We start from the raw sequence: 26,779 nt of genomic DNA, 5'->3' as shown, positions 1-26,779 counted from the left end.
AAGTTTATAAATATTGGCATAAAGTTGTTCATGTTTTTATCTTTAAACATTCCTATATCTGTAGTTTTACACCCCTTTCATATTCAATATCCATTTATTTGTGTTTTCTTTTTTTATGTATCAATCAATGAGTTTTCTCAAAGCTTTTAGTCTTTCTGAGGCAGGATTTTTTCTGCTTTGCTTATTTTTAATTTTAAATTTATTTGCTTTTTTCTACTTTCTTTGAGTTTATTCTATGTTTTCTGACTTCTTAAGTTCAAAGCTGTACTCATTAATTTTCAGCATTTCTTATTTTCTAATATAAGCATGTAAGGCTACAGGTTTAGCTTAAACCATAGGAAATTGCTGGTATTCAGCTGCTATTGAATTACCAAAAATGGTAATTTTTTATGATTAACTTAATGTTTCCCTCAAAGTATTGCTTTCACAGCTTCCCACAAGTTTCAGTATGCAATATTTTATTAATCAATTCCAAGATTTTTGAAAAGGTTTTGTTATGATTTCTTCTTTGGCCCATGAGTGATTTAGAAGTATGTGGAAGTAGCATGTTTGCTTTAAATATCCAACTTATGGAGTTTAAAATTATCCTTTTCTGTTATTCTTGTTATTGACTTCTAAATGAACAGTATTGCATCAAGAGCATGTGGACTGTGTTGAAAATTATTTAGGCACTGGTTAAAGATGGTCGAGAAGACTTTATTCAAGAAGGGGATTATTTCAATAGAGTTTTTCAGTAGGGGGAAGTGATGGCTGCAGAGGGGTTTTGCAGTAAGTGAAAGAGTCTTGGCTGAACTCTGAATACAAGAAGGTCAAATGGGATTTAATAGCCAAGGATCATGGTGGGAGTCAATGGAAAGAAAATTACTAAGAGGAAAACATCAGGGCAAGGGAGATTTTGTAAGAGCTGACTTGAAAGTATTCTTCCTGAAGAAGATATCAAGGGTGGAGAATGAGGCATCTGATTAGATATTGAGGGAGGGGAATTCTTACTAAAGTAACACAACAGGATAGTTGCTAAAATTGGAATAAGCAGACAAAGGGCAGAACCTAAGATCAGGGCCTAGTCAAGAAGAGGTCTCAGAGAAACCTGACTCAAGGTTAAGAAGACACTTTTTGTCAGGGAGTTGAGTTCAATCTCTTTTCCCTACCGCAAAGCCCTATTGCAGTAGTCTCTTGAATAGTCTTCCTTTACCATCTTTAACAAGGTTCATGATTTTTTTTTCCTTTAGCAGCTATAAATTTGTTAAATTTGTGAAAATTTCTAAGTATTATGTTGTGAAAATATTCCTTCAGAAAATGTTTTATATTGGTTAAACACATGGGCACTAGAGCCAAATTACAAAGGGTCAGATTTAAACTTTGTCCTTACAGACCTATCTCTTGGCAGTTTTATGAGAATTAAATGAATTAGTTAATGCCTGTCAAGTGTCTGTAATATTCTTTGGCACATAATCACTCAATCAAGAAATTAGTTAAGTGATCATTCTTGTAAAAGAAGAATATGTGTTCACCCATTTTAGGTATAGAAATATATGTAGGAATATATGGACACACATATCTTCAAACTTGCTAATTGAGTTGTTCAAATCACTTACACCTTACTTGCGGTTTTGTGTCCTTGACCTGGCAATAATTAAAGCATGTCAAAATCTCCTAATATATACTATCTAATAGTATATACATCTCGTAATATATCTAATAATATAATCTAACTTTCTTTTGGCTAATATTTAAAAACACTTGAATTTTTTAACATTTAAAAAATGTTAAAATTCAGCAGTGGAGAAGATGATGCTGTATTCTAATGCTTAAAAAAATCTTTCTGTGTTCTTAAGTTTTAGAAGTGTTACTTGTACACAGTGTAATTATGTAATTGGGTAATTTTTTTTAATTCAACTAATACTCCAAATTTAGTTCAATTATGTTTATTATGATTAGTTATATACTGTTTTTCCCCTTTGGCCCCTCTATTTTTTTTTCCTTGACTTTTTTTAAATCTTGCTTTTTATTTTGAGTGTGGCTAAACTTTTAAATTAATTTGTTTTCTCCATGAACTTCAGTGGTTCTCATGTAAAGGTGATACAGTACTCTCCCTGCAAACATCTGGAAATCTGTGGTGTTTTTAGATTGTCACAATGACTGAAGTGGGTACTACTTGCATTTGGAGAGCAGAGTTCAGGAATGCTGAATATCTTGCATAAATGGCAGGATAGTTTTGTCTAATGAATAATTGTCCTGCACAAATTGTCATTTACACTCCCCTTGAGAAACATTGCTCTACTGGTTTGAAAGTCATACACTATTTCTATTGTTCTAGTTATCCTTGTAAGCTTACCACAGATGCTTAATTTAAAATAAGTTAAAATCTTAATCCTCCTCTTTAGCAATTCAAGGATTCCAGAACATTTGTGCTGTAATTAACCTTCTTGTGTTATGTATGCTATTGTGCAGAATTTTAATTCTACCATTTTTTTATTTGGAACCCCAGAAATTATGCATTATTGTCATTATCATTATTTAATTTATTATATTAGTAATATTATATAATATTATTTAATATTAATATTTGTATTATAACGTCCCAATATCATTGCCTGCCATACTTTCTTAAATTTCGAGTTTTCTTCAGAGATGATTTCTTTGCTTTCTGAAACTCCTTCAGTGAAGTACTATTGTTGGTAAATTGAGTTATCACTTGTGTGAAAATGCTTTTTTCTTGCCCTCATTCTTGAAAGAGTTTTCCTTAAAGCACCCTACCACCCTTGTACATGGCACCATGTTTACCATAATCTAGATTATTGCAATATTTTCCCAGCTAGTTTCCTTGCTTCTCTTTCCATCTTATAATCTCATTCAAGTCATTCTTTACAAACGTAAAACAGATCATGAGATGGTTCTGATCAAAACCCTCTAATAGCTTTCCATTTCACTCACAGTAAAATGGAAAAACCTTTGTAGTCACCTGGAAGGTCTCAGTGGTATCCTTTACCCTAGCTTTGTTATCTCTCCAACCTTGTTTCCTGCTGCTCTCACGGTCACTCCCACTGCTATGGCCACACTGGCATTCTTGCTCTTCCTCAGCCATGCCCTGGAGCTACCACATGGCCTTTGAATTTGCCATCTTTTCCTTAATGCCTTCTTCATAACTATGCTTGAACTTTCTTTCCAACTTCCCTCAGGTCTTTGTCCAAATGTCACTTGATCAGTGAGAACTTCTCAAACCACAATAATTTTAAAAATTGCAAATTCTCCTTTTTCTTGCTACTACTATTCCCTTTTCTATTCTATTTGCACCGTTGCATCTGACATATTTAATTACATTTTCATTATCTGTTCCCACCACTACAATGTAAGTTATATGAATGCATTTTTTTTTCTGTTTCTGACACATAGTGGCATCTAAATAAATGTGAATGAATAAAGAGATGTACAATTTTATGTCACTTTTTTTCAGTACTTCTTAATGTTATTTTCCCCCTGTCTTCTTGGCTTCCATTTTTTTCTGTTCAAAAGTGTGCTGTCAATCTTTAGATAATATTAGCTTGCTTTCTGACTGGCTTAAGATTTTCTCATTATGTATACTTCTTCAGTTTTTATTATAGTGTGTCTTAGAATGGATATTTTTTCTTTGTCCTGTTTGTAGATATTGTGTCTCTTGTGTCTTTGGATTCATGTCTTTTATCAATTTGAGATTCTCTGCCATTACCTTTTCCAGTATTGCCTTTTCTCCATTTTCTCTTTCTGGACTTTGGATAGGGGATTTTTAGATCTTTTAAATCTATTCTTCATTTCTTTTATATCTCTTTAATTTTACATATTGTGTTTTTCTGAGCTGCATTGTGGATTATCTATTTATTTCTGTCTTCTAGTCAATGATTCTATTTTCAGCTTTGCTAAAATGTTGTTATTTCAACCATTGAGATTTTTTCCCCTTAAAGACAGGGTCTCACTATGTTGCCCCAGTTGGTCTTGAACTCCTGGGCTCAAGTGATCCACCTGCCTTAGCCTCCTGAGTAGCTTGTATTACAGGCATGCACCATTTTTCCTAGATCCATTGAATTTTTAATATCGACAATAATGTTTTTAATTTATACAAGTTTTGTTAGTTACTTTTCAAATCTCCTTGGTCATTTTTTTTTTACCACATATTACCACAGACTAGTCAGCTTATATAAACAGAAATTTATTGGCTCATGGCTCCGAAGGTGGAGAAACCTAAGATTGAGGGGCTGGCATCTGGCAAGTGCCTTCTTGCTGTGTCATCCCATGGCAGATGAGCAAAGAAAGGGCAAGAGAGAGTAAAGGGGTCTGAACTCATTCTTTTATATGGAATCCACTCCCACAATAACAAATCTGCCCCCGAGATCATGGCATTAATTCATTAATGAAGGCTGTGACTCCAGGATCGAAACACCTCCCATTAGGCCCCATCTTCCAGTGCTGAAGCATTGGGGATCATCAAGTTGTCAATACATGAACTTTGGGGGAACATTCAAACCATAGCATATTGCTTGCTTATTTTGTGCTTTCATGTATTATTTCTTTGGTATTTTCATAGATAGTCTTTATCCTAAAAGACTTTGACTTTATTTTTTTGCTGTTAATTTCACTATCTGAAGTCTTTGAAGAGATCTAAATCTATCATTTGTTTTGGTTTGTTTTTGCTCATGGTGTTAGGTGATTTTTTTAATTGAAAGTTTATATTTGTTATGCCTTAATTATTGAGAGTGCTATGGGCCTAAATTGGGATGCCTTTCTTCAGAAAGAATCCCAGGCTTTTTTGCTCAGAGCCTGGGATCCTATCAGTCTGGACCACTGTAGCCTCTTTGAGGTATTTGGACTAATTTGAGAATCAGAGGTTCAGCTTCCCTGTCTTGCAGCTGCCTAAAGCTTAGTCTTAGTTAGTTGTGATGAGGTCAGCAATTGTTTGCCTTGCACATACCCCACTTCCTCTTCTCATTTATTACTGCACAGTGTTCCCTACTTAGGTTTCAGCTCTTGGATTTGTTCTATGTTGTGATGTGTTTTGGTGGTGGTTATAGAGATGCTTGGATATTGTTCTTAGTTTCTGCAAACACAGCAGTTCTTTAAAGCAGAATGTTTTATTCATGATCTACTTGGTTTATAGCAGAAGGGTCTCTTTCAGAAACTCTAGTTTGCCATTTCTGGAAACCGTCATTCTGTCTGAAAACCACTCCAATCAGGCTTTCTTCCCCATGATTTCATGTCATAAAACTATACTTGTCAAGGTCATCAATAACTTCCAGATTGCTGAATCCAATGACTAGCCTTCATTTCTCTTAATCTCTTAGCATGATTTCTCCCTATCTCTTGAATGAAAACTTTAACATTCTTTCACATAACCTGTTGAGTAGCTGGGCTTTGAATTGCTTGATTTTGTGAGATGTTTGTTTCTTTTTTATTAGAGTGAATAAGAAGATGGCTAAGTAGTTCTTAACAGTGGCTCACTCTGGGGGCTAATCCTACTCAAAATCACTGCATCGCACAGTTCAGGAATCCAAAAGGACAAATATAGTACTAACAATAGATCAAAAGAAATGTGCATTATTGGAAACCCACTATACTCACACACAATTTATCTCTCCCCTTAGCTAACTCAGTCTTTCAACAGGGAAGCTGATGCTCTTTTAACAATCTCTCCTCAGAAATAAAGGGGTCAGAGAAAAATTATTGCTTTCTTGCTGGCTCTGGTAAATTTTCAGAAGCTTACAAAACTATTGCCCACCTATCAATACCAGTGAGAGTGTTGGAGATGATGCTAATCATTCTGGTGTTTTTGTACCATCCTGCTTTATCATTGCTGTGATGCCCCATAGGCCCTTCTTCACTTTGGACAACTCTGATTTTTCATTAACAATAACTGAAGCCACCCTTGATGAAATTCTACAATTCCCAAAAAGACAAGTTCTTCCAGTAAATACTGTTAAAGACTAAATACAGACATCAGAATTCAGGATAAAATTTTGTTTGTCTTATCAGTCCTTAAAGTCAGGATAGAGGCAAATGATGTCACTGGCTCATTCTTTATATGAAAAGTGAGGAGCTGCATGTACAGTCATGTGCTACATAATGATGTTTCAGTTAATGAAAGACCGCATATACAGCGATAGTCCCATAATATTACAAAAGAACTGAAAAATTCCTATCACCTAGTGATATCATAGCTATTGTAATATTGTAGTTGAGTTGATGCTATTGTAAACAAAATGATTGCCCTGTCAGCTGTATAAAAACATAGCACAGGCCGGGCGCAATGGCTCACGCTTGTAATCCCAGCACTTTGGGAGGCCGAGGCAGGCGGATCACGAGGTCAGGAGATCGAGACCACGGTGAAACCCCGTCTCTACTAAAAATACAAAAAATTAGCTGAGCGTGGTGGCGGGCGCCTGTAGTCCCAGCTACTCGGAGAGGCTGAGGCAGGAGAATGGCGTGAACCCGGGAGGCGGAGCTTGCAGTGAGCCGAGATTGCGCCACTGCATTCCAGACTGGGCGACAGAGCGAGACTCCGTCTCAAAAAAAAAAAAATATATATATATATATATATAGCACATACAACTATGGACAGTACAGAATACTTGATAATGGTAATAAATTACTGTATAACTGATTTATGTATTTATATATTTCCTATACTATACTTTTCATTGTTATTTTAGAGTGTACTTATTCTGCTTATTTTTAAAAAAGTAAACTGTAAAACAGCCTCAGGCAGGTCCTTTAGGAGGTATTCCAGAAGATGGCCTTGTTATCATAGGAGATGACAGCTCCATGTGTGTTATTAACCCTGAAGACCTTCCAGTGGGTCAAGACCATGGTACAAGACAGTGATACTGATGATCCTAACCTCACTTTAGCCTGGGCTAGTATGTGCGTTTGTGTCTTAGCTTTTAACAAAAAAGTTTAAAAAGTTTAAAAAACGCAATAAAAAATTTAAAAATAGAAGAAAGCTAAAGACTAAAGGCAAAAAGAAAACAGGCTTTTTTTTTACAACTGTACATTGTGCTTTTGTTTTAAGCTAAATGTTAGTACAAAATAGTCAAAAAGTTTAAAATATTAAAAAAGTTTCTAAGGTAAAGAAATTAGTAAGCTAAGGTTAATTTATCATTGAAGAAAGAAAAATATTTGTGTATAAATTTTGTGTAGCCCAAATGTTGAGTGGTTATATAGGCTACAATAGTGTACAGTAATGTCCTAGGCCTTCACATTTACTCAGCACTCACTCACTGACTCACCCAAAGCATCTCCCATACCTGCACACTCCATTCATGGTAAGTGCTCTCTACAGGTATACCATTTTTAATCTTTTATAGTGTATTTTTTACCGTACCTTTTCTGTTTAGATATTTTTACATACATGAATATTTACTATTGTGTTAACAATTGAAATTTTCTTTAGAAAGAAATAGAACTTTAAATAATCAGTGATAGAAAAAGAGTATTGTAATTGTGACGTGTATAGAAGTTGTGAAACCTAAAAAAATGTATAATACAGAAGGAAGCCACATTTACCCTATTACTTAAATTCATCGTGATAATTTTGAACATTAGCTGCTACTCCCTGTGAACTAACCAAACTGAGGGTTTTACACACACACAATTTAGATGATTCTTTATGGTAAAGATAAAGATGTTTACATCTTGAAAACCAATTTACTCTTTTATCATGATAAGTAGATACTTTATAGTCAGAAAGTAAAATATAAATTTGTTAAAACTCAGTGCCATGTACAAATATAATTTTGTAAACTAGTGTGTCTTCATTTGTGTTTTTAAATTTATTTTAAATGGCTACTCTTATTTGCGATGATAACTTCTAATGTAATCTCCCTGAAGTTAACAGGTGAAATGTTTTTTAGATCAGGTTGTGGTAGTTTTGTGAGCATGTGTATGTGTGTGTATATGTGTGTGTATGTGTGTGTCGTGGTGGTGATGGCGCAAAAGTGGAGAGCAAAATACAAAGACATGGGTTTTAAAGATGTCTTTGAAAGAATGCTGATAACATTGCTGATGATCTTTTTATTTTTTATGAGGTAAGCAGTATAGAATTCAGTTGTTACAATCTTAAGTTTGAGTCTTGGGTTCTCATAAACCAATAAAAGGACATCATGTGTGAGTTTGCTCCTGTAGGAAGGAGCTAGCTTTACCTGACCTGGAGGAGGGAAGTAGGTCTTTGTCTCCACGGCTCCACAGAGGAGTCTTTCTTTCCACAGTTGTGTGGGAAGAAGTGAAGTCATTATATGAGGTGTGGAGAATAGTCACTCTTGGAGTATCCTTTTGGTGTATGAAAATCTGGAATCAGAGATCATGGAAGCATCCTTGGAATGAAGAACCTTAGAAAAGAAGGCCCCCTTTTCCCCCCAAGGGCCGAGAGTGATGCTGATGTAAAAGATTAATGATTTAAAAAGTAAGATTTATTGACAGGATTCTTAATTTCCATGTTAAAACCACACAGATAACATTTATCTTACATGTAGATTTTAGTTAATAGGCATTAACATATTTCAGTTAATTGGCATATATATTTCAGTTAACTGAAACTCTAGTACCTTGTACAAAGAGTGCTTCCGGTTATGGAGGTGGCCTGGGTGAACAGAATACATCTAAGTATTTTGGACCAAATGTGGCAGGAACAGAGAGGAAAGTACTAAAACTACTAAACTGAGCTCTTGTAAAATGAGATGAAAGAAGAGTTATTAAGTGACTTTAGTAATCCTTTATTGAATCTTTCTATTGTGAGGCACTGGCCTAAGCATAGTGGGGGATTTAAGATGTCCTTACAAAGTGTGTGTGAGGCTGGTTAAGGAAACACGTATCCATACCTAACTGTAATATGGAGCATAGCACAGTGTGTGCCATATGGAAGTACAAAGTGCCAGGGTACAGGAGAGGGAAGCAATTAGTCCTTACAGGAAGACTTGGAGAAAAATTTATGGAAAAGGTGAAATTGTAGTTTGACCTTAAAAGTTGAGTAGGATTTCAATAGGCAGGGATACAAAACAGGCACTCCAAACCATGGATGGAGTAATACAGAGTGGATTCTAGAAATAAGTGGAGAGACTAAATAGTGGCGGGAGTGGCAGATAGGTGGGAGGCATGAGGTGGGAGGGAGATCAGGCAAAACAGTAGGTTAGGACCCGTCCACAGCAGACTGAGTGTCACACGAAGGAGTTTTCCCTTTATTCTGCAGCAAGAGTCACTGAAGATTTGGAGGCAGTGAATTTATAGGAACAGATTTGTATTTTACGAAGATAATTGCTGGCAGTGGGAGTTCATTTCCACAAATACGTATTGAGTAGTTGTGCAGGGGAATATGAAGATGACTAAGACATTTCTACTCTCAGAGAACTTAGTCTATTAATGTGAAAAAATGGGTTGGGAATGGATGAGATTGGAGGCAGAGAGATCAGTTAATAGCTTCTGTAATTGCCTCATTGAGAAATTCTAAAAATTTAAGCTAGGACAATAGCAAGTAAAATGGAAAAGTATGAGACAAACTCAAGAGACATTTCAAAAAAGTATCAAGAGTTGTTGACACTGAGTGGAAGTTGCAGGTAAGGGAAATGGGAGCCTCCTTACAAATCACTCAAGTTTCTAACTATGTAACCAGGAGGATGGTGCTGTTATTCAGCTAAGGTGAGAACACAGAGGAAAGGAGGGCTTAGAGATGACAGGGTGATATGGTTTGGCTGTGTCTCCATCCAGATTTCATCTTGAATTGTAGCTCCCATAATTCCCATGTGTTGTGGGAGGGGCCCAGCTGGAGATAATTTAATCGTGGGCGTGGTTTTTCCCATACTATTCTCGTGGTAGTGAATAAGTCTCACGAGAGCTGCTGGTTTTATAAGGGGCCTCCCCTTTCACTTGGTTCTCATTCTGTCTCACCTGCTGCCGTGTAAGACTTCCCTTACTCTTCTGCCATGACTGTGAGGCCTCCTCAGCCATGTGGAACTGTGAAATCAATTAAACCTTTTTCCTTTATAAATGACCCAGTCTTGGGTACATCTTTATCAGCAGTGTGAAAACGAACTAAAACAGAGGAAGAGCAGATTGAATTCTGTTTCAGATCTGTTTAGTTTGAGATGCCAACATGATTTTCTATCAGGAGAGGTACAAAAGGAATTTAGAAAGACAGATCTAAGAGGGGAAAAAAGAGAAAGAGAACTAAGATTATAAATTCGGAAGAGGCTGCCAGAGAAGGTAGTTGAAATTTTGTCTGTGGGTGAGATCTCACTGGAATAGTGTAGGGCAAAAAGGAGGAGAGGGTTAGAAAAACATGTGCCATCAGTGAGTTTTCAAAGAACTGGTGAGATAATTGACTTAGGATATTATAAGAAAATTTAAGAAAGAGAGGGTATTCATAATGAGGGCGGGTTAGCAATATCAAATGCTGTGTAGAGGTCAGCTAGAATGAAGGGTAAAGAGCTCATGGAACTTTTTAATGAGAAAGTTATTGGCCACCTCTGGAGACCAGCTGTGGTAGAGGAATGGGCTCAGTAGTTTCTATCTATTGCAGTGGAATGAGGAGTAAGTGTGAGATGAAGCAATAGGGAAATAGATTTCTCTTTACCCATTTAATCCATAAATATTTATTGAGCATTTGCTTCTCATTTGTGAAGTGAGGAGAAGGGGGAGACATGAGGTAGTTATACAAAGGAGAAATCAGGGTCAAAGCAACATTATTTTTGATGGGAAAGATAAAACTATAGCACAGGAAAAAGAGGCAGTACAGAGGGAGAGACTGAGGCTACAAAAATGAAAAATAAATAATAGAACCAAGTTCCCAACAGGTAGGAAGGGATAAACTCCAAGCACAGGTAGAGAGATTTGCTTTGGTCCAGAAGATGTTAGAGTGGGTGGGGAAAAGGTTGTGGTTGATTTGGGGCGGTATATTCAGGACTCTCAGTTTAAATCCACACTAACAAGTGGCTTTCTTTGTGGCTTGTTATTGTCTGTGATAATTGTTTATGACACAGCATAATAATAGAATTTTTCTTTGGAATGGACCCTCGCATTTTTTTTCAGGTGAACAGAGATCTCTAAACATCATTTGAAATGTATTTTGAGCTACAGTACTAAGACTCCGCCTAGCCATGTAAGACAATATTACAAAATGAAGCTGGGTGTAATTTTCAGTAGTGTAGTCACACAGCAAAAATGGTCTCTCAAGCAATAATTTACTTGCCATGTAGACCATTATAACCATTCACTGGAAATGATTCCTATTGGCATCAATTGGTGATCATGTAAAATAATAGCAGTGTCAGCCTCTGAATGTATAATGATACACATAATATTTAAACATTTTTGAGAGCTGAAGAAACTATTATGCTTTTATTCATAAAAAATATGACAGTGTTTACAGCATGTACTAGTCTTGCAGAAGAGACCCTTTATTTAGTTTGTGATGTAAATATGACTGTTTCCCCCTGTGTGAGTTGCAGAAAATGTTTGCAGGGGCTAGTTGAAACAGCCTCATAGTGGGATAAAAGAAGCTTGGTTTATGGTGAAGAATATTCATACTTCGGTTCAATTTGTGTAGAAACTCCTTTGGCTGCAAAGGTATTGTTTAATAAAGATTCATTTTAGAAAGGTTCACCAGGCAGCCTGGGGAATGGATTTCTTAGAGGATTTAGAGCAATTGAGGAGAGATCAAAGTTGACAAGATAGCTTAACTTTGATTTAATGCAAATTGCTACAAAAATGAAGGGGGAGGAGTCACAAGGGAATCCTATTTTCATTATTGACATGAACTGGCTTGACATTCACATATTCTAAGTGGAGACTGTCTACACATAGGCAAGAATAAAATGAACTGAAGAATGCGCAAAAATTCGACACTGTGAAATAATACCCCTCCCCTCCCTTGGCAAAGGAATGAACTTTGATACAGAGACATTACTTTCTGACTATTAGGAAATACGCAAACTATACTTTTGAGCATTTACTTGAATTACCGGTTTTCATCTAAAGGACTGACCTATTCCTCCCCTTCTCTTCGGATGATTGTTTTTATTGCTTAGTTTTTGCTATGTCATCGAAAATCTTGTATATTTCTCATTGGACATGAATTAATAATGCTTTACCTGCAACACAAAGAACTATTAAAGTGATAAAAAGACAATGAGTGTATTTCAGCTCTCCAATAAAAAACAAAAACCCACTCCTCCTCCCCACTAGACTATTAAATGCTGAAGAAATCCACAGGCTCTCTGCAAAGAAGGTCACATATGGGTCTATTAAATAAATAAGTTAATTAAACCTTGACATTCTAAAACAACTCTGAAAAGTTCTAATTAATTATTAAACAATATTGAAATAATGATTTCATATCTCACATTCATTTAAAGTAGTGTAACCCAATCAGTCCCACACACAGTATGCCACAATAAGCTGCTGATTTTCTAATGGTTAGAAACACAGTTCATTGGTCTGAATAGTAATCATGATAGCTTGGGGGGAGGTGAACCACTGAGGGTTTATAGAAGTGACCAGAATCTTTAATGACTTTATTGACTCCCTAAGTATTTGCTTTGTTTCTTCTTGATAATATATTGAGGCCCAGAAGCTAATATATTCAACTGCAATGTTTTTTAAAGCCAGTGTTTACTTCAAGTATTGGATTGGCTCTTTTCACTGGAGAGATTTTTCCAGTTCAATAAAAAGGTTTGGATTATTTTTCCCATGGAGTTCTCCAATTATGTCTCAATCCTCCACTCACATAACTGTACAGGTATATGATAAAACCAGTTCTTAATCACTGGTAAAGATTCATCGCTTTATTGTAGTGTCCATTGCTGCTGCTGTTTATTCTGTTGTTGGTATGTTTAAATGCTGGATGTTTAAATGAAATTGTGTGCTTGGGCAAAGTTACAAGAGAGGTGGTGGGGAATAGTAGAGAGTGAGCTGAATCTGGCTGGAGCCTAGAGGCCTGAGCTCAAGGCCAGTGATCTTTCTAAAATGTATTGCTGCCCTTGAGACTATCTTGCTTATCTACAGCAGAGTTTCTAACCACCTGGGTGAGAGTTCCTGATGTGCTGGTTAAAAAGGCAGACCCAAGGAGCTCCATTCCAACCTACTGAGTCAGATTCTCTGGGGATGGTGTCCACATACTTGCATTTTAAACAAGATTCAGGACTTCATATTAAAGTCTGAGGACCTGACCTATATGATAAAGTCTAAGTTTCTCGGCACATCAATGACAGCCTTTCCAGAGGTGTTCTCTCCCATCTCTCACCGTTCCCACTAACAGTGATCAGTGAGGAAACATAGGCATTTTTCTCCACATCATACTGTTTCAGGATCAGCAAATGCTGTTATACATGATTGTCTTAGTCCATTTGCGCTTCTATAACAAAATACCACAGACTGGTTAGTTTTTAAACAATAGAAATTTATTTTTCACGGTTCTGGAGGCTGGGAGTTCAAGATCAAGGAATGAGCAGGTTCTGTATCTAGTGAGTGACTGGTCTCTGCTTCCAAGATGGCACCTTGTTGCTACATCTTCCAGAGGGAAGGAATGCTGTGTCCTCATGTGGTAAAAGGGATGGAAAGGGAAGAAAAAGGACCAAGCTCACTTCATCAAGCCTTTTTATAATAGTAATAATCCATTCGTAAAGGCAGAGCCTAAACATTTCCCAGAAGGCCCCATCTCCCAACACTGCTGCACTGAGGATTAAGTTTCCAACACATAAATGTTGGGGGACACATTCAGACCACAGCAATGACTTTGCTCCAAACTGCTCACCTGACTATACCTATGGGTCTGTTTATATTAGAGAGCTCTGTGAGACAGCAAGCTCCACGAGGGCCATGACTTTGTCTATTTTGGAAGTTGTATCCTTAGCTCCCAGCACAATAGATGTTGATATGGTTTGGATGTTTGTCCCTTCAAATCTCATGTTGAAATGTAATCCCCAGTGTTAGTGGTGGGGCCTGATGGGAGGCATTTGGAGCTCCCTCGTGAATAGCATGGTGCCATCATCGCAGTAATGAGTTCTCACTCTGAGTTCACATGAGATCTGGCATGTGTGGCATACACCCACCCCTTGCTCGATCTCTCACTCTCTCTTGCCATGTGACACATGTTCCCCTTCATCTTCCACCATGACTGGAAATTTCCTGGGGCTCTCACCAGAAGCAGATGCTGGCACCATGCTTCTTATACAGCCTGCAGAGCTGTGAGCCAAAATAAACCTCATTTTCTTTATAAATTATTCAGTCTCGGGTATTCCTTTATAGCAACGTAAACAGACCAACACTTAGGCCTACAAATATTCTTTGAATGGATCAGTGCTTAGACATCATAGCCCTCACTTGCCCAAGAAAGATGGCTTTCTACTCTTACTTTTGCATATGGTCTTAACACAAAGCTAGTTCATGACAGTCAGGATCCAGATATACTGACCCTGGAGCCTGTTTCTTGGTTTGTTAGAATATATTCCTCCAACAAGAACTTGTAGCATAAGTTGAATAACTTAGAATGTGGCACACATTCATTCAGTACTGCTACCTAGAGGGGCACATTAACGTAGCTTTAGGCTGGTGATGATTCCTATCTTCCTGATCTCTCCTAACACAAAAACATTCAAGGTGTTCTTTTAGGAAGCAGTTAGTTGTTTAAATATTAGAAGTGGTTATTGGCCGAAATTGGCAGTGAGTCCGACTGTTGCCAAGCACCAGTTCCATAATCAGAATCCCTAAGGATGGAGCTCAGACACATGTCCTCTTTAAAACCTACAGGGAGGATGCTGATATTTAACCAGTGTTAAAACACTGCTTATAACTGCATGCAAAATAATGTATTTAGTGACTATCTATGTGGTGTATGCTCTTTAAACTATTTGGTATTGTGGAAAGACAAAAAAACTAAGACTCTTACTTCTGACACTAACTAGCTTTCTGCCTGACACCAGTTATTATATTTATTGCTCCTGGGCCTCAATTTTGTTATATTTAACATGGGGTATTGCATAGACAATCTCTCAGATTCTTGACAACTCTACTCTGCCATACTCTTATGAGTATAAGCCAAAGTAAAATCAGACACTGAAATGGCAGAATTACACAGGTGGTATGTGTATCCTGTATGTGTATTTTTTCCTAAACAAATCTTTCTAAATTGGTGCTTGTACTGGGGATGCCTGTCAGGTTTAGTTTATTATGCTAAATAGTGCCCTCTTGGTGAAGCTAATTTAGCTTCCAAAGTCATGGATTAGCAACTTCCACAGTGAGAACATCTGATCGGATCACATTTGCACTCTAAAGCTTCATTTGAGTTAGCAGACATTTCATGAGTTCCAACTGGTATATCAAGCACTGTGCTACACTCTGAGATTCAGAGATTAATAGGACATACTCCCTGTCCTTGAGTTGCTAACAAGGATAATTGATGGACAAATAGAGAGGGGGTAAGCAGGATGATTGCCTATAATGGAAAAATAATTTTATTCTTTACTGGTATTATCCCACTCTAGGTATTTCTGAGGATGCTAGTCACTCGAATAGGAAATATTATTTAATTGAAATATCCAGATAATTGCCATGCTTTCTGCATTAGTCAGGATACACTACATTATGCTTTAGTAACAACACTCCCCCAAAATGTCAGTTGCTTAAAACAACAGAGGTTTATTTCTTGCTCATGTAACATACTCATCTCAGGGCAGCAAAGGAACTCTGCTAATTTTAATCACTCCAGCCCTCCGGTCTCCACCATATCAAACACTCCTCCTTGCTGTACTAGAGGGAAGTGAGCACTGTGGAGAATCTCACACTGCCTGTTAAATACTCTAATGTATGTGACTGGTTCATTGGCCAGACATAGAAACATGGCTCCATCCAACCACAAGGAAGATAAGAAGGACCATGTGCTATAGGGAGAGAATTTTATTTGACTAATCATACACATGACTGTCATGCATTCTAATAGTTTCCCTGAGTAGGCACAATTTGAGAATATAATAAAAACAAACATTTCAATGGCTTTTTAATAAGGGTTAGGTACTGTCTTAATCATTTTATGTGTAAAATATCTAATCCTCACAATGGCATTTTTATTACTCTCATTTTAAAGATAAGAAATAGCGGCACAAAAGATTAACTAACTCGTCCAAAATCCCATCACAGCCTGGGATTAAAGCCAGTCTGGCTTCAGAGTCCATGCTCTTAACCACTAAACTGTATTGTTATATCTGTATCAGTCATAAATAATGTGATTTCCTTGAGACACGATTAATTAATGGCACATTTTCTAGGAAAATTCTGAGTGTACAGGCATATCAGAGGTGTGAAATATAATTGTTGCTAGTATTTTGTAAGCCTACAAAAATAGAAGTGGCCCAATCCTGAGGGCATTTATTATAGCGGGCATTTTTCTATTTTTTATTCTTTGGAATTTCAATGCATGACTGGTATCCCTATGGCAAGCTCTAATTTAGACTGATTTGTTTAGGAGAAATAAATGATAGCTTATTTATAGAAATCAAAATGCAATCTGACTTTAAAACATGTTTGCCCAAAAATTAATGAAGGTAGCATGTAGGGCTGTTAACTTTTAATGATGAGAAATAATGAGGATGCAAAACCAAGCTGAGAGAATCTCGCTGTGGTGTAGAGGGGTCCCCTGAACAATTCTGCAAGCCTCATGCATCGAGTCAAGGTGATGGGGGACAAGCAGCAGGATCTGACCCTGGTTGTCTTAAGCAGCAAATAGATTTATTAAATGGAACCTGAGTAGCCAGCAGGGCTGCTGGGGATGCTGGAAAATGAGCCCCAGAAAAGAGGCAGAACCAAGTGGTGCTGGGATCCTAGAAACACAGCCAATATCATGAGCACCCATCTGGCGAAGCACCGCTGCACCAGTGCTGAAGGACGGACGCTGCAGCTTGTCCTGCTGGCATGGATGCTGCCACTGCACCTGGAAGCTCCATACTGCTGCTGCTATCAGTGCCGCCAAAATAGATTCTCTTCTCTCCCTGCTTCTTTGTGCCCTGGATCCACATTCAAAGTCGTGAGTGGCTTCAGCTGTTTGGCCAGGCCTAGGGCAGGTGCCCATGCTCTAGTTACCAGAGAGCTTAGGAAAGTGAGTCAGCCTCCTTTTTAAGTTTTACAGTGGGAGGTAGGCTCTTCCTTCTTCACATATGGAGAATTATCCAAATGTAGAAAGGGCATTCAGATTCTGAACAGCCAAAATAAATTTTTTAAGAAGACAAATATTCACTGTAACTGGTTAGATGTGTCTTTCTGCGGTGTCATTTTTGTGTGATTAGTCGGGAAACCTTATCCTTGTTTCCTTGTCTATTGTGTTGCTTTCTTTCATATTAACTTTGCATCCTAAAGACTTAATTTGCTCATTCACTTTTAAGCTAAAAATAATTATTGATCCTGTAACATGTAAAGCCTTATTCTAGGCACTGAGAGTTACAGAAACAAAAAAGACATGGTCTCTGTCTCTCCAGCTGCACAGGTTGTGTTGGAGAGGGGTAAGGAAGTGTGATATATAAATTCAGAGAATGGAGAGATAGTTCAGAGAAGCAAACAAGGAAAGCCTTCAAGGGAAAAGGGCATTTGAGATGAAAATTAGACATGCAGAGATGGGAAGACAAACATTTCACATGGGGAAACACACAAGAAAGGAGAGAATGTGGTTGTATTTAGGGAACAACAAGCTGTGTAACTGATAGCTTTTGAGATAAGTCAGAAGACTTAAATTAGGCCTTGGGCCTGGATGTTCTTGAATTACTGGCTGGGGAGTTCGGGTTTTGTTCACGGGAATTAGAGATCTATTGAAGGTTTTCTGAAGAGAGGGAGTGATAAAATCCAATTGTGATTAAGGAAAATCAATCAAATAGTAATATATAGAATGGATAGACAGAAAAGGAAACTGAAGTCAAAGAAATGATTTAATAGATCATATTATCCGCCCTGAAGGCCCTAAAATAAGTTGGTAAAATTTATTTTAAAATAGATTTTGAGCTAAAATAAGCATTGGATTAAAGAGAAAGGATGAATGTTGGGAATATATATTGTATTTAAGGAAAGGATGTATTGTATTTGGTCACAAAAATAAGAAAAGGGCTCCTGATGAAGAAGCAACCATAGCTAGCCCTTGAGAGAGAGTGACTAGCAAAATCATACTAGCCCTTTCCTAAGCATCCCACTAGGATGCTGCCATCACCTTTCTGGGCCATGATGATGCCCCTTCCTATCCTGACCTAGCTCTAAACACGGACCTTCTCCATTAGTTGTTATAAAATGAAATTGGGATTTTGTTTAAATAGTAATAATTGCTAACATTTATTGACTGGTTATTATATACAAAGCATTTTGCATGCCTTGTTTCCAGTCTTCACCACAACCTGGAGAGGCAAGTATTGGTTATCACATTATGAATGAAGGTGTGTCCGGAATTGGTGGGTTCTTGGTCTCACTGACTTCAAGAACGAAGCCACGGACCCTCGCGGTGAGTGTTACAGCTCTTAAGGTGGCGCATCTGGAGTTTGTTGCTTCTGATGTTCGGATGCGTTCGGAGTTTCTTCCTTCTGGTGGGTTGGTGGTCTCACTGGCTCAGGAGTGAAGCTGCACACCTTTGCGGTGAGTGTTACAGCTATTAAGGTGGCGCGTCTGGAGTTGTTCATTCCTCCCGGTGGGCTCGTGGTCTCGCTGGCTTCAGGAGTGAAGCTGCAGACCTTCCTGGTGAGTGTTACAGCTCATAAAAGCAGTGTGGACCCAAAGAGTGAGCAGTAGCAAGATTCATTGCAAAGAGCGGAAAGAACAAACCTTCCACAGTGTGAAAGGGGACCGGAACGGATTGCCACTGTGGGCTGGGGCAGCCTGCTTTTATTCTCTTATCTGGCTCCACCCACATCCTGCTGATTGGTAGAGCCCAGTGGTCTGTTTTGACAGGGTGCTGATTGGTGTGTTTACAAACCTTGAGCTAGGTACAGAGTGCCAATTGGTGTATTTACAATCCCTGAGCTAGACATAAAGGTTCTCCAAGGCCCCACCAGAGTAGCTAGATACAGAGTGTCGATTGGTGCATTCACAAACCCTGAGCTAGACACAGGGTGCTGATTGGTGTATTTACAATCCCTGAGCTAGACATAAAGGTTCTCCACGTCCCCACCAGACTCAGGAGCCCAGCTGGCTTCACTCAGTGGATCCCACACTGGGGCTGCAGGTGGAGCTGCCTGCCAGTCCTGCGCCGTGCGCTCGCACTCCTCAGCCCTTGGGTGGTCGATGGGACTGGGCGCCCTGGAGCAGGGGGCGGCGCTCGTTGGGGAGGCTCCGGCCGCACAGGAGCCCATGGAGGGGGTGAGAGGCTCAGGCATGGTGGGCTGCAGCTCCCAAGCCCTGCCCCGCGGGAAGCCAGCTAAGGCCCGGTGAGAAATCGAGCGCAGCGCCGGTGGGTCGGCACTGCTGGGGGGACCCAGTACACCCTCCGCAGCCGCTGGCCCGGATGCTAAGCCCCTCATTGCCCGGGGCCGGCAGGGCCGGCCGGCTGCTCCGAGTGCGGGGCCCGCCAAGCCCACGCCCACCCGGAACTCCAGCCGGCCCTCAAGCGCCGCGCGCAGCCCCGGTTCCTGCTCGCGCCTCTCCCTCCACACTCCCTGCAAGCTGAGGGAGCGGGCTCCCGCCTTGGCCAGCCCAGAAGGGGGTTCCCACAGTGCAGCGGGGGGCTGAAGGGCTCCTCAAGTGCCACCAAAATGGGAGCCCAGGCAGAGGAGGCACCGAGAGCGAGCGAAGGCTGTGAGGACTGCCAGCATGCTGTCACCTCTCAAAGGTACAGGATTAGAGAAGTAGGCAGAGCTAACATTTAAACTTGAGTCTTTTTATCCATCGCCTGTAACTTTCGTCTTTAAGCTGCCTTTCAATGAATGTTAACAAAAAATAAGCGAAATAAAAAATGTAATAAGTGTCATAAAAGAAAGCAAAATGACAATATCCACACGTGGATGACTTTCAGAATCATATTTTCCACCGTAAATTAACTAAGTCCTGCTACGGTTTGGCTTGGCTTCTAAATTTTATAAGAACCTGCCTAGTTCCTCTCCTCCCCTGTATAACCCTATCTTAATCAACTACTTCTCACAATCTTTCATTGTTCATGTTTCAGTGTTTCTTTTTTTGGCAGAAATGTAGTCAGGAGGTTTTAGTGTATTGGGCATCCTTGGGTAAGTCCTGTAACACCTCTGACACCTTCACTTCCTTTGAACCCTCAGGCATCATTCTCTAGAGACAAATAAAACCAGATGGAGGTGAAAGCATGAGAAAACTCACCTGAAGAAAAAGCGTTTTAAAATGTTACCTTTCTCACCTGAGAAAAAGGGCACTGAAAGGGAGGAAGGGAGGGCTGGCTTGTTTGAGAGTGCTGACGGCGAGACCTGTCCTGGAGTAGCCTCCCTCTGGTATTTTCTGTGCAAGGTGCTTCTGATGTTCTGCAGTGTTGGTAGAACCGTGAGTTCTGCGGCTAAGAAGGGCCCATAGCATGGCATGTTCAAGGGGGACCTAACTTGACCTTTCCAAATAATTCAGAATACAGCATTGTTATTACTGGAGGAATCTATGTAGGGGCTGCCACTACCCATGGTCTTTACTCTCTAGTGGATTGACTAGGACACACTTTGTACATCTAAAATAAGTTTCTTAATTAAGTTGGCCTGTCTGTTTGACAGCCTTTGGGTTCTCGAGAAGATAATCGTATGTGCAGCCTCTTTCTTTTCCACTAGGCTGTGGTCCCTTGATTGCTGACAGTGTTCCTCTAAAATGCAATGCTTCTGCAAGTTTACAGACTTCAGGACTTCACAGCTTTATCGACCATCTGCCACTTTCACACAATTAGTTTTGCCCTTTCTCTCTGATTTTAATTGTTCCATTTTACAAAGCTCTTTACTATTCATAAGTCTTTTATCACTCAGTTAATCAACCACCCAATGCTTAATTCAGTTCCTGACATGTGCCTAACGTAGTGCTGAGTGCCTGTAGGGAATATGCAAAGACCATGGCTTTGTTATTCCCCACACTGGGCTGCACTTGCACAATACTTGGCTCCTTTTGCTGTACCTCTTGTTTCACCTTCTACCTGGTTAGTACATTAAATTTCCTGTTTAGTGTTAACTTTTGAACAACTTGTGCTTAAAGAGCTACAATAAATAAAGATAACATTTTAACAACCTGGAAGAAGAAGGTGAAATATTTATTTTTTAAATGAGCCTAATGGAGCAGTGCTGTTATTTTAAATGCTTCCTACCACCAAAGTGTTCCTATTGTTGGGAAATGTATTTAGTATTTTTTTTTTTTTGAATTGCTTGAACTTTTCAAATGAATTGTTTGTATATGTTTTTGTTAGTTGCTGAGTTGGGGAATACAGTTGGCTCACTAAATTCTTCACTTTTCATGTTCTTTATAAGAAGAAATTATATTGAAATACTGTAACATAAATCCTCTTCCTTGCAATTTGATTGCAGAGAATGCATTGTTTGAAAAAAAAAAAAAACTCTTGACATTTTGATATTTCATCTTTCATCTTCTTAGGTGTCCAATCCCAAAGCAAACCTCACAAAATCAGACATCATTTTTTGGCTGACTTGTCATTTCACTATTATTAGAACTCTTGCTCTTACAAGGGACTTTATTATTAGAAGTTATGATAATGTATCAGGTATTTAAAACTACCTTAGTGAGGCCGAGGCGGGCAGATCACTTGAGGTCAAGAGTTCAAGACCAGCCTGGTCAACATGGTGAAACCTGCCTCTACTAAAAATACAAAACTTAGCCAGGTGCAGTGGCACGTGCCTGTAGTCCCAACTACTTGGGAAGCTGAGGCTGGAGAATTGCTTGAACCTGGGAAGTGGAGGTTGCAGTGAGCTGAGATCATGCCACTGCACTCCAGCCTGGGCGACAGAGCGAGACTCCATCTCAAAAAACAAACAAACAAAACTACCTTAGAGAAAACTTTAAAAACTTGGAGAGGAAGCTCAAGGGGGTGGGGTGTGTAGGCAGATCTTTGTTAGTCTGTTAATATATAGCTTTAGACTGAGAGTCATCAGTTCTATATGGTTGCAATTATACAGTCCTCTTTAGAAACAAAAGCCTCTGCAGGCTGAGCACAAAGTAATTATCCACAATCTTTAAGCAATGAGCTGTATTAAAATCCTGTGTTCTGTGAGGTAGTCCTAAATATTTGGAATGCATGATAAATTCCAGAGGTGGAAAGAAAGTGATACATACTAATGCCAAATTCAAATTCTCCGGAGGCATAGGGGCAGCCAGCAAAGCAACACCTTTTCTAACCACTTGATGGTGTCTTTTCTGCTTATACCTTGAGCAACAAACCATAGGAAACTAATGGTGTTTTAAATGGAAAACAGCAGTTGATTAGGATGGGTTAATAGGTTCTTGGCAAAATTTCAACTTAACGGGTATGCAAGTGTATCTGTGTGTGCTCAGCAAGGCCTGTCCCAGGCTATCTAATGGTGTCACTCAGTACTATAAATTTACTTTGACAGCTAGTAAACAGATAAGTGCGTCCTGGGAGCAGGGAGTATGGAGCTGCTCGCAATTTCCAAAAGAGGCAAGGCAAATAGAGCCAGGCACATATTAACACAGCAAACATTTAACTTTTCTGCTTCTCCAATCTTTAATAGAATGATAGTAAAATAGCAAAATATGATGCAAAAGCTTCATTTCTTAAAATCCTTAAATCATAGACCCTAGTTAGGAATTTAAGGTCAAAATAAAAATACATTCATAAAAATATATACTTTAGGGGAAATAACCAAGGGCCAAGCAATAGTTTAAAGATCAAAATAAAAATACATTCATAAAAATATATACTTTAGGGGAAATAACCAAGGGCCAAGCAATAGTTTAAAGATATCAGCTTTCTTTTTCTGTGTTAGATCAATATTTCTGTTGGCTACAGCTGAGTTGATAGAAGATTCATATAACAAGCAGACAACCATCTAATTTAATTTCACCAGCCATAGGAAACTGCAGTATGATATGTTTATATTTCATTGTTTGCTGAGGAAGCTTGACCTTACTAAGCACGTTGCGAAGCATTGTTTCACGGTGTATGTATGAAATTGCCATATGCGTGAGAAATTGCTGTAGGTGTTCATTCCACAGAGAGTACTATAGCTTTCTGTTCTTTTTCAGGCAGCCAAAATAATACTGCCCACCCCAGAGAATGCTTTTCTTTCAATCCTTGCAACAAAGTCATTTGAGAGATGAATCAGGATTTAATGTCAATGAATGGAACTAGCTTAAGCCTTGAGAATTTTGAAAGCAGAGAAAATGGAAGACTTTACTATTTCATTTTTTGTTTGTTTGTTTCAAATTAGCACCTAAAGACAACAGGAAGGGAAGAGGGCTGGCTTCTGTTAAGTCTGAGACTCTGCTATTAGCGCCAACCTAATAGAAAGCAGCTGTGGATAGTGGAAAGTGCAGTAGACCTAGAGTCACAATCTAGGCCCAAGTTCCAGTTGGGCCATTTAACCATTGCACTTCCTGGAAAGATTCACATAACCCCTCTGGGCCATTTTTCTTGACAGCAAACGGAACAGATAAGGGTTCTTTCATGCAATCAAGGTTTTTGCAACTGCCAAGCATTCTAGGAGCTTCTTAACGTGTAAAACTTGCTCCGCATTCCAAATTCCTATTTTTGACATTCCCATTTCTGTTAGTAATATAAATATTTCCCCCAGTCAAAACATCTGTAATTGCTACTGTTGTGTATGGTATCAGTTGGTGCAGGATACCGATTATTTACCTAAACTAAATAAACTAAAGTTTACTTTCTAAGTTTTTACCTACACAGATATTTTGAAGTGAAACAAAACTAGCTCGTCATAAGGCAATTATGTTTTCATTTATTTGTTGCACAATTATTCACTGAGGACTTGTAAGTCCAAGACACTGTGCTGTGCACTCTGGGAAACTGGATAAGGCTATGAATAAGAGTCTCTTCTGGCCTGCTATGATCTTGCAGCCTAGTGAAAGGTCCAGATGTGTCCATAACTAGCCTGATAGAAATCATATCTCTTAGAAGAACTATTAGATCACTCTAACCTGGAGGCTTCAATGCTCATTAGTATTCACTCCAGAAAGGGCATTTGCTTTTCCATGTGTGCCTTTTTCAAAGGGCATTTCATGTCCAAATTTTACATCACATCAGTCTGGGTAAAAAAGCACAGCCTCTTAAGCACATGTGTGCACGCACACACACACACACACACACACACACACACACCCCAATGATTTTAACAAGTATTTCTTGAGTTCAGTAATTTTACTGAATATCTGAGAGGGGTCACAAGTACGACCACATTATACAATCACAGTGCACTCCTCAAATCCCTCTCCTTGTCACATGAATAGCAGTCCCAGGACAATTCTTGATATATGTGCCACACTTCAAACACTTCACCAAAGTACTTTTTTTTTTTTTTTTCCAAAAAAATAACAGATTTCTTCTAAAGATTTCTGGTGAATAAAATTGTCACCTTATTCCATAAGCTTTTATGAATTGTAAGTTTGTATTATATAACAAAAGCTTTTTTCCACCTACATGTTTCTCCTTCCTCTATTATGTGTTTTTCCCCTTAGCAGTGCAGCAATGAGCTAGTGACATATATAAAATGAATAGCCAGCAATTAGCTCTTTGAGAGCTGTATGCAAAATGGTGATCTTAATGGAAGAAGAGGAAAGCCTTAGCAAATTTCTCAGACTATTAGGGCACCATTGAGGACAATTCTGAAACAGTGTCTCTATGCATTCAGCAAAATGAGCCATAGCACACCACAGTGCAGTGGGTCATTGACAATCCCTTCATGTTGAAAGAAAAAATAAGAAGATTAACTGGGCTGCCATTTATTCATTTTTTTGCACATATGGCTTATGGCCTACATAAAAATCTCTAACTAGTCAGTATCTTTCTCCATATAGAAAAACCAACAACTCCTTTTATTCCTCCTCAAGTTTGCAGTCTTTAGGCCAGACGGGGTGTCTTTAAAGTAATGGTGGCTTTTTAGCACCTGCAGGGTTACTAGTCCTAGATTGTCTGTAGATGTCACATTCTATCTATGTTAATGAAAATAATATAACATGATTTTAGGTATATTTTTATACATACTAACAGTATGTATAAAATGTATAAAAATGTTCCCATTTTTCAAGCTATTTTAAGTAAATAATTGTTGTGCTTTGAAAGGGCAAAATTTGAAGTGGACCATATTATAATATATTTGAAAACAGTCCTGTGAGAAAAACACAACTATTTCCCCCTCTGAAACAGTAGTTATATTATATTCCAAAAAGATTATTTCCTAGGTGTCTAAATGCTTGCTATTTTCATTTTTGTGACATCTGTGTTCTAATGGCTATTTATTCTATAGCTATTATCAAGTATGGAAGTATCAGGAAAGAAACTTCTAAGGCCTTGGTATTTTGAGAGATACTCTTAACTGTGGGACATAAACCTTCTCACTTGACAGAGAGTAATAGATGAAAGTAAAGTATAAGAATAGTAATTTTGGCCTTTGGTATGAAAAATTTTTTTATAAACCAGTCTCTACAATTATTGAGTTATAGTAATTATGAAGAAAATAATGTGGTCAATGTATCATCAAAAAAGTATTTCTCTTATTGAAGGAAGAAAACTATACATTCCACAATAATCTGAAAACATATAGGCTCTACTCAAAGCACTCAAAACCTAAGAAATTGAGGAATTTATATTGAATAGTCAGTCCCAGAATTTGTGTTTCTATGAACAGCAGATAGTTGTTGCTTGCTTTTTCAAAATTTATCTAAATTTACAAGCTCTGCCTTTTAATTATATTTAGACAATTTACTTTTAATCTAATTATCAATGGAGTTGGGTTTCAAACCCAGCATCTTGCTGTTCATTCGTTAATTTGTCCTATCTGTTCTGCGTTCCTTTGTTCCTCTTTTCTTTCCTTCTTTTTGAATGAGATTTTTTATTATTGTACTTTGTCTACAGCAATAATTTAATAGCTATACTTTATTTTATTTTTTACTGATTGTCTTAGTCCACTTGGGCTGCTGTTACAAACTACCGTAGACTGGGTGGCTTATAAACAACAGAAATTTAGTTCTCACAGTTCTGGAGGCTGAGATGTCTAAGATTAAGGCACCAGCAGATTTGGTGTCTGGTGAAGGCCTGCTTCCTCGTTTATAGATAGGTCTTCTCACTGTGTTTTCATAGGGTAGAAGGGATGAGCCATTTCTCCTGGGCCTCTCTTAGAAGGACGCTAATCTCATTCATGAAGGCTCTGCCCCCATGAACTATCACCTCCCAAAGGCCTTATCTCCTAATTCCATCATCTTGGGAGTTAAGATTTTAACATATGAATTTTAGCAGGACATAAAATTCACACCATAGCAATGGTTGCTCTAGGGTTCACAGCAGACCCGTCTTTAACTTATCAGTTTACATTCAAGTAATATTATACCACTCCATGTATAGTATAAGAATCTCCTGTCCTGGGTCTAATTATTGTTGCACATTTAAATTAAATGTGTTGTAAACTCCACAATACATTGATATTGTTTTTGCTTTAAATAGCCTATTAGGATTTGAAGAGATTAAAACTGAGAAAATTGTATTTATATTTACCTATGTATTTATCATTTCTGATGCTCTTAATTTCTTTGTGTGGATTCAGCTTTCTATCTGGTATGATTCTCTTTCTGACAGAGAACTTATTTTAACATTGCCATATAGATCTGATAATGA

At 38.4% G+C, this 26,779-nt stretch overlaps 1 protein-coding gene across 12 annotated transcripts in view; it reads left to right on the top strand.

The window, feature by feature from the left end:
• SLC44A5 (solute carrier family 44 member 5) overlaps window positions 1-26,779 on the top strand; it is a 389,751-nt gene that overhangs the window by 166,718 nt on the left and 196,254 nt on the right. Inside the window, exon 1 of one of the 12 annotated variants that reach the window (XM_063624070.1) lies at window positions 18,367-18,481. The exons of 8 other annotated variants lie outside the window; for them this stretch is intronic. Coding sequence is in view for 2 of the 4 variants with exons in the window: in XM_063624064.1 (XP_063480134.1) it covers window positions 19,783-19,801 (19 nt within the window). In the remaining 2 variants the exon portion in view is untranslated. Of the gene's footprint in view, window positions 1-18,366; window positions 18,482-19,645; window positions 19,802-26,779 lie in introns of those variants that run through there. 3 more of the 12 variants (XM_063624068.1, XM_063624064.1, XM_063624060.1) reach the window with 3 other exon arrangements.

The sequence above is a fragment of the Symphalangus syndactylus genome, chromosome 12 (assembly GCF_028878055.3).
Source record: "Symphalangus syndactylus isolate Jambi chromosome 12, NHGRI_mSymSyn1-v2.1_pri, whole genome shotgun sequence".
Lineage (NCBI taxonomy): Eukaryota > Metazoa > Chordata > Mammalia > Primates > Hylobatidae > Symphalangus > Symphalangus syndactylus.
Note: the sequence above shows the minus strand (reverse complement) of the source record. Positions and strands in the feature narration are given on the sequence as shown.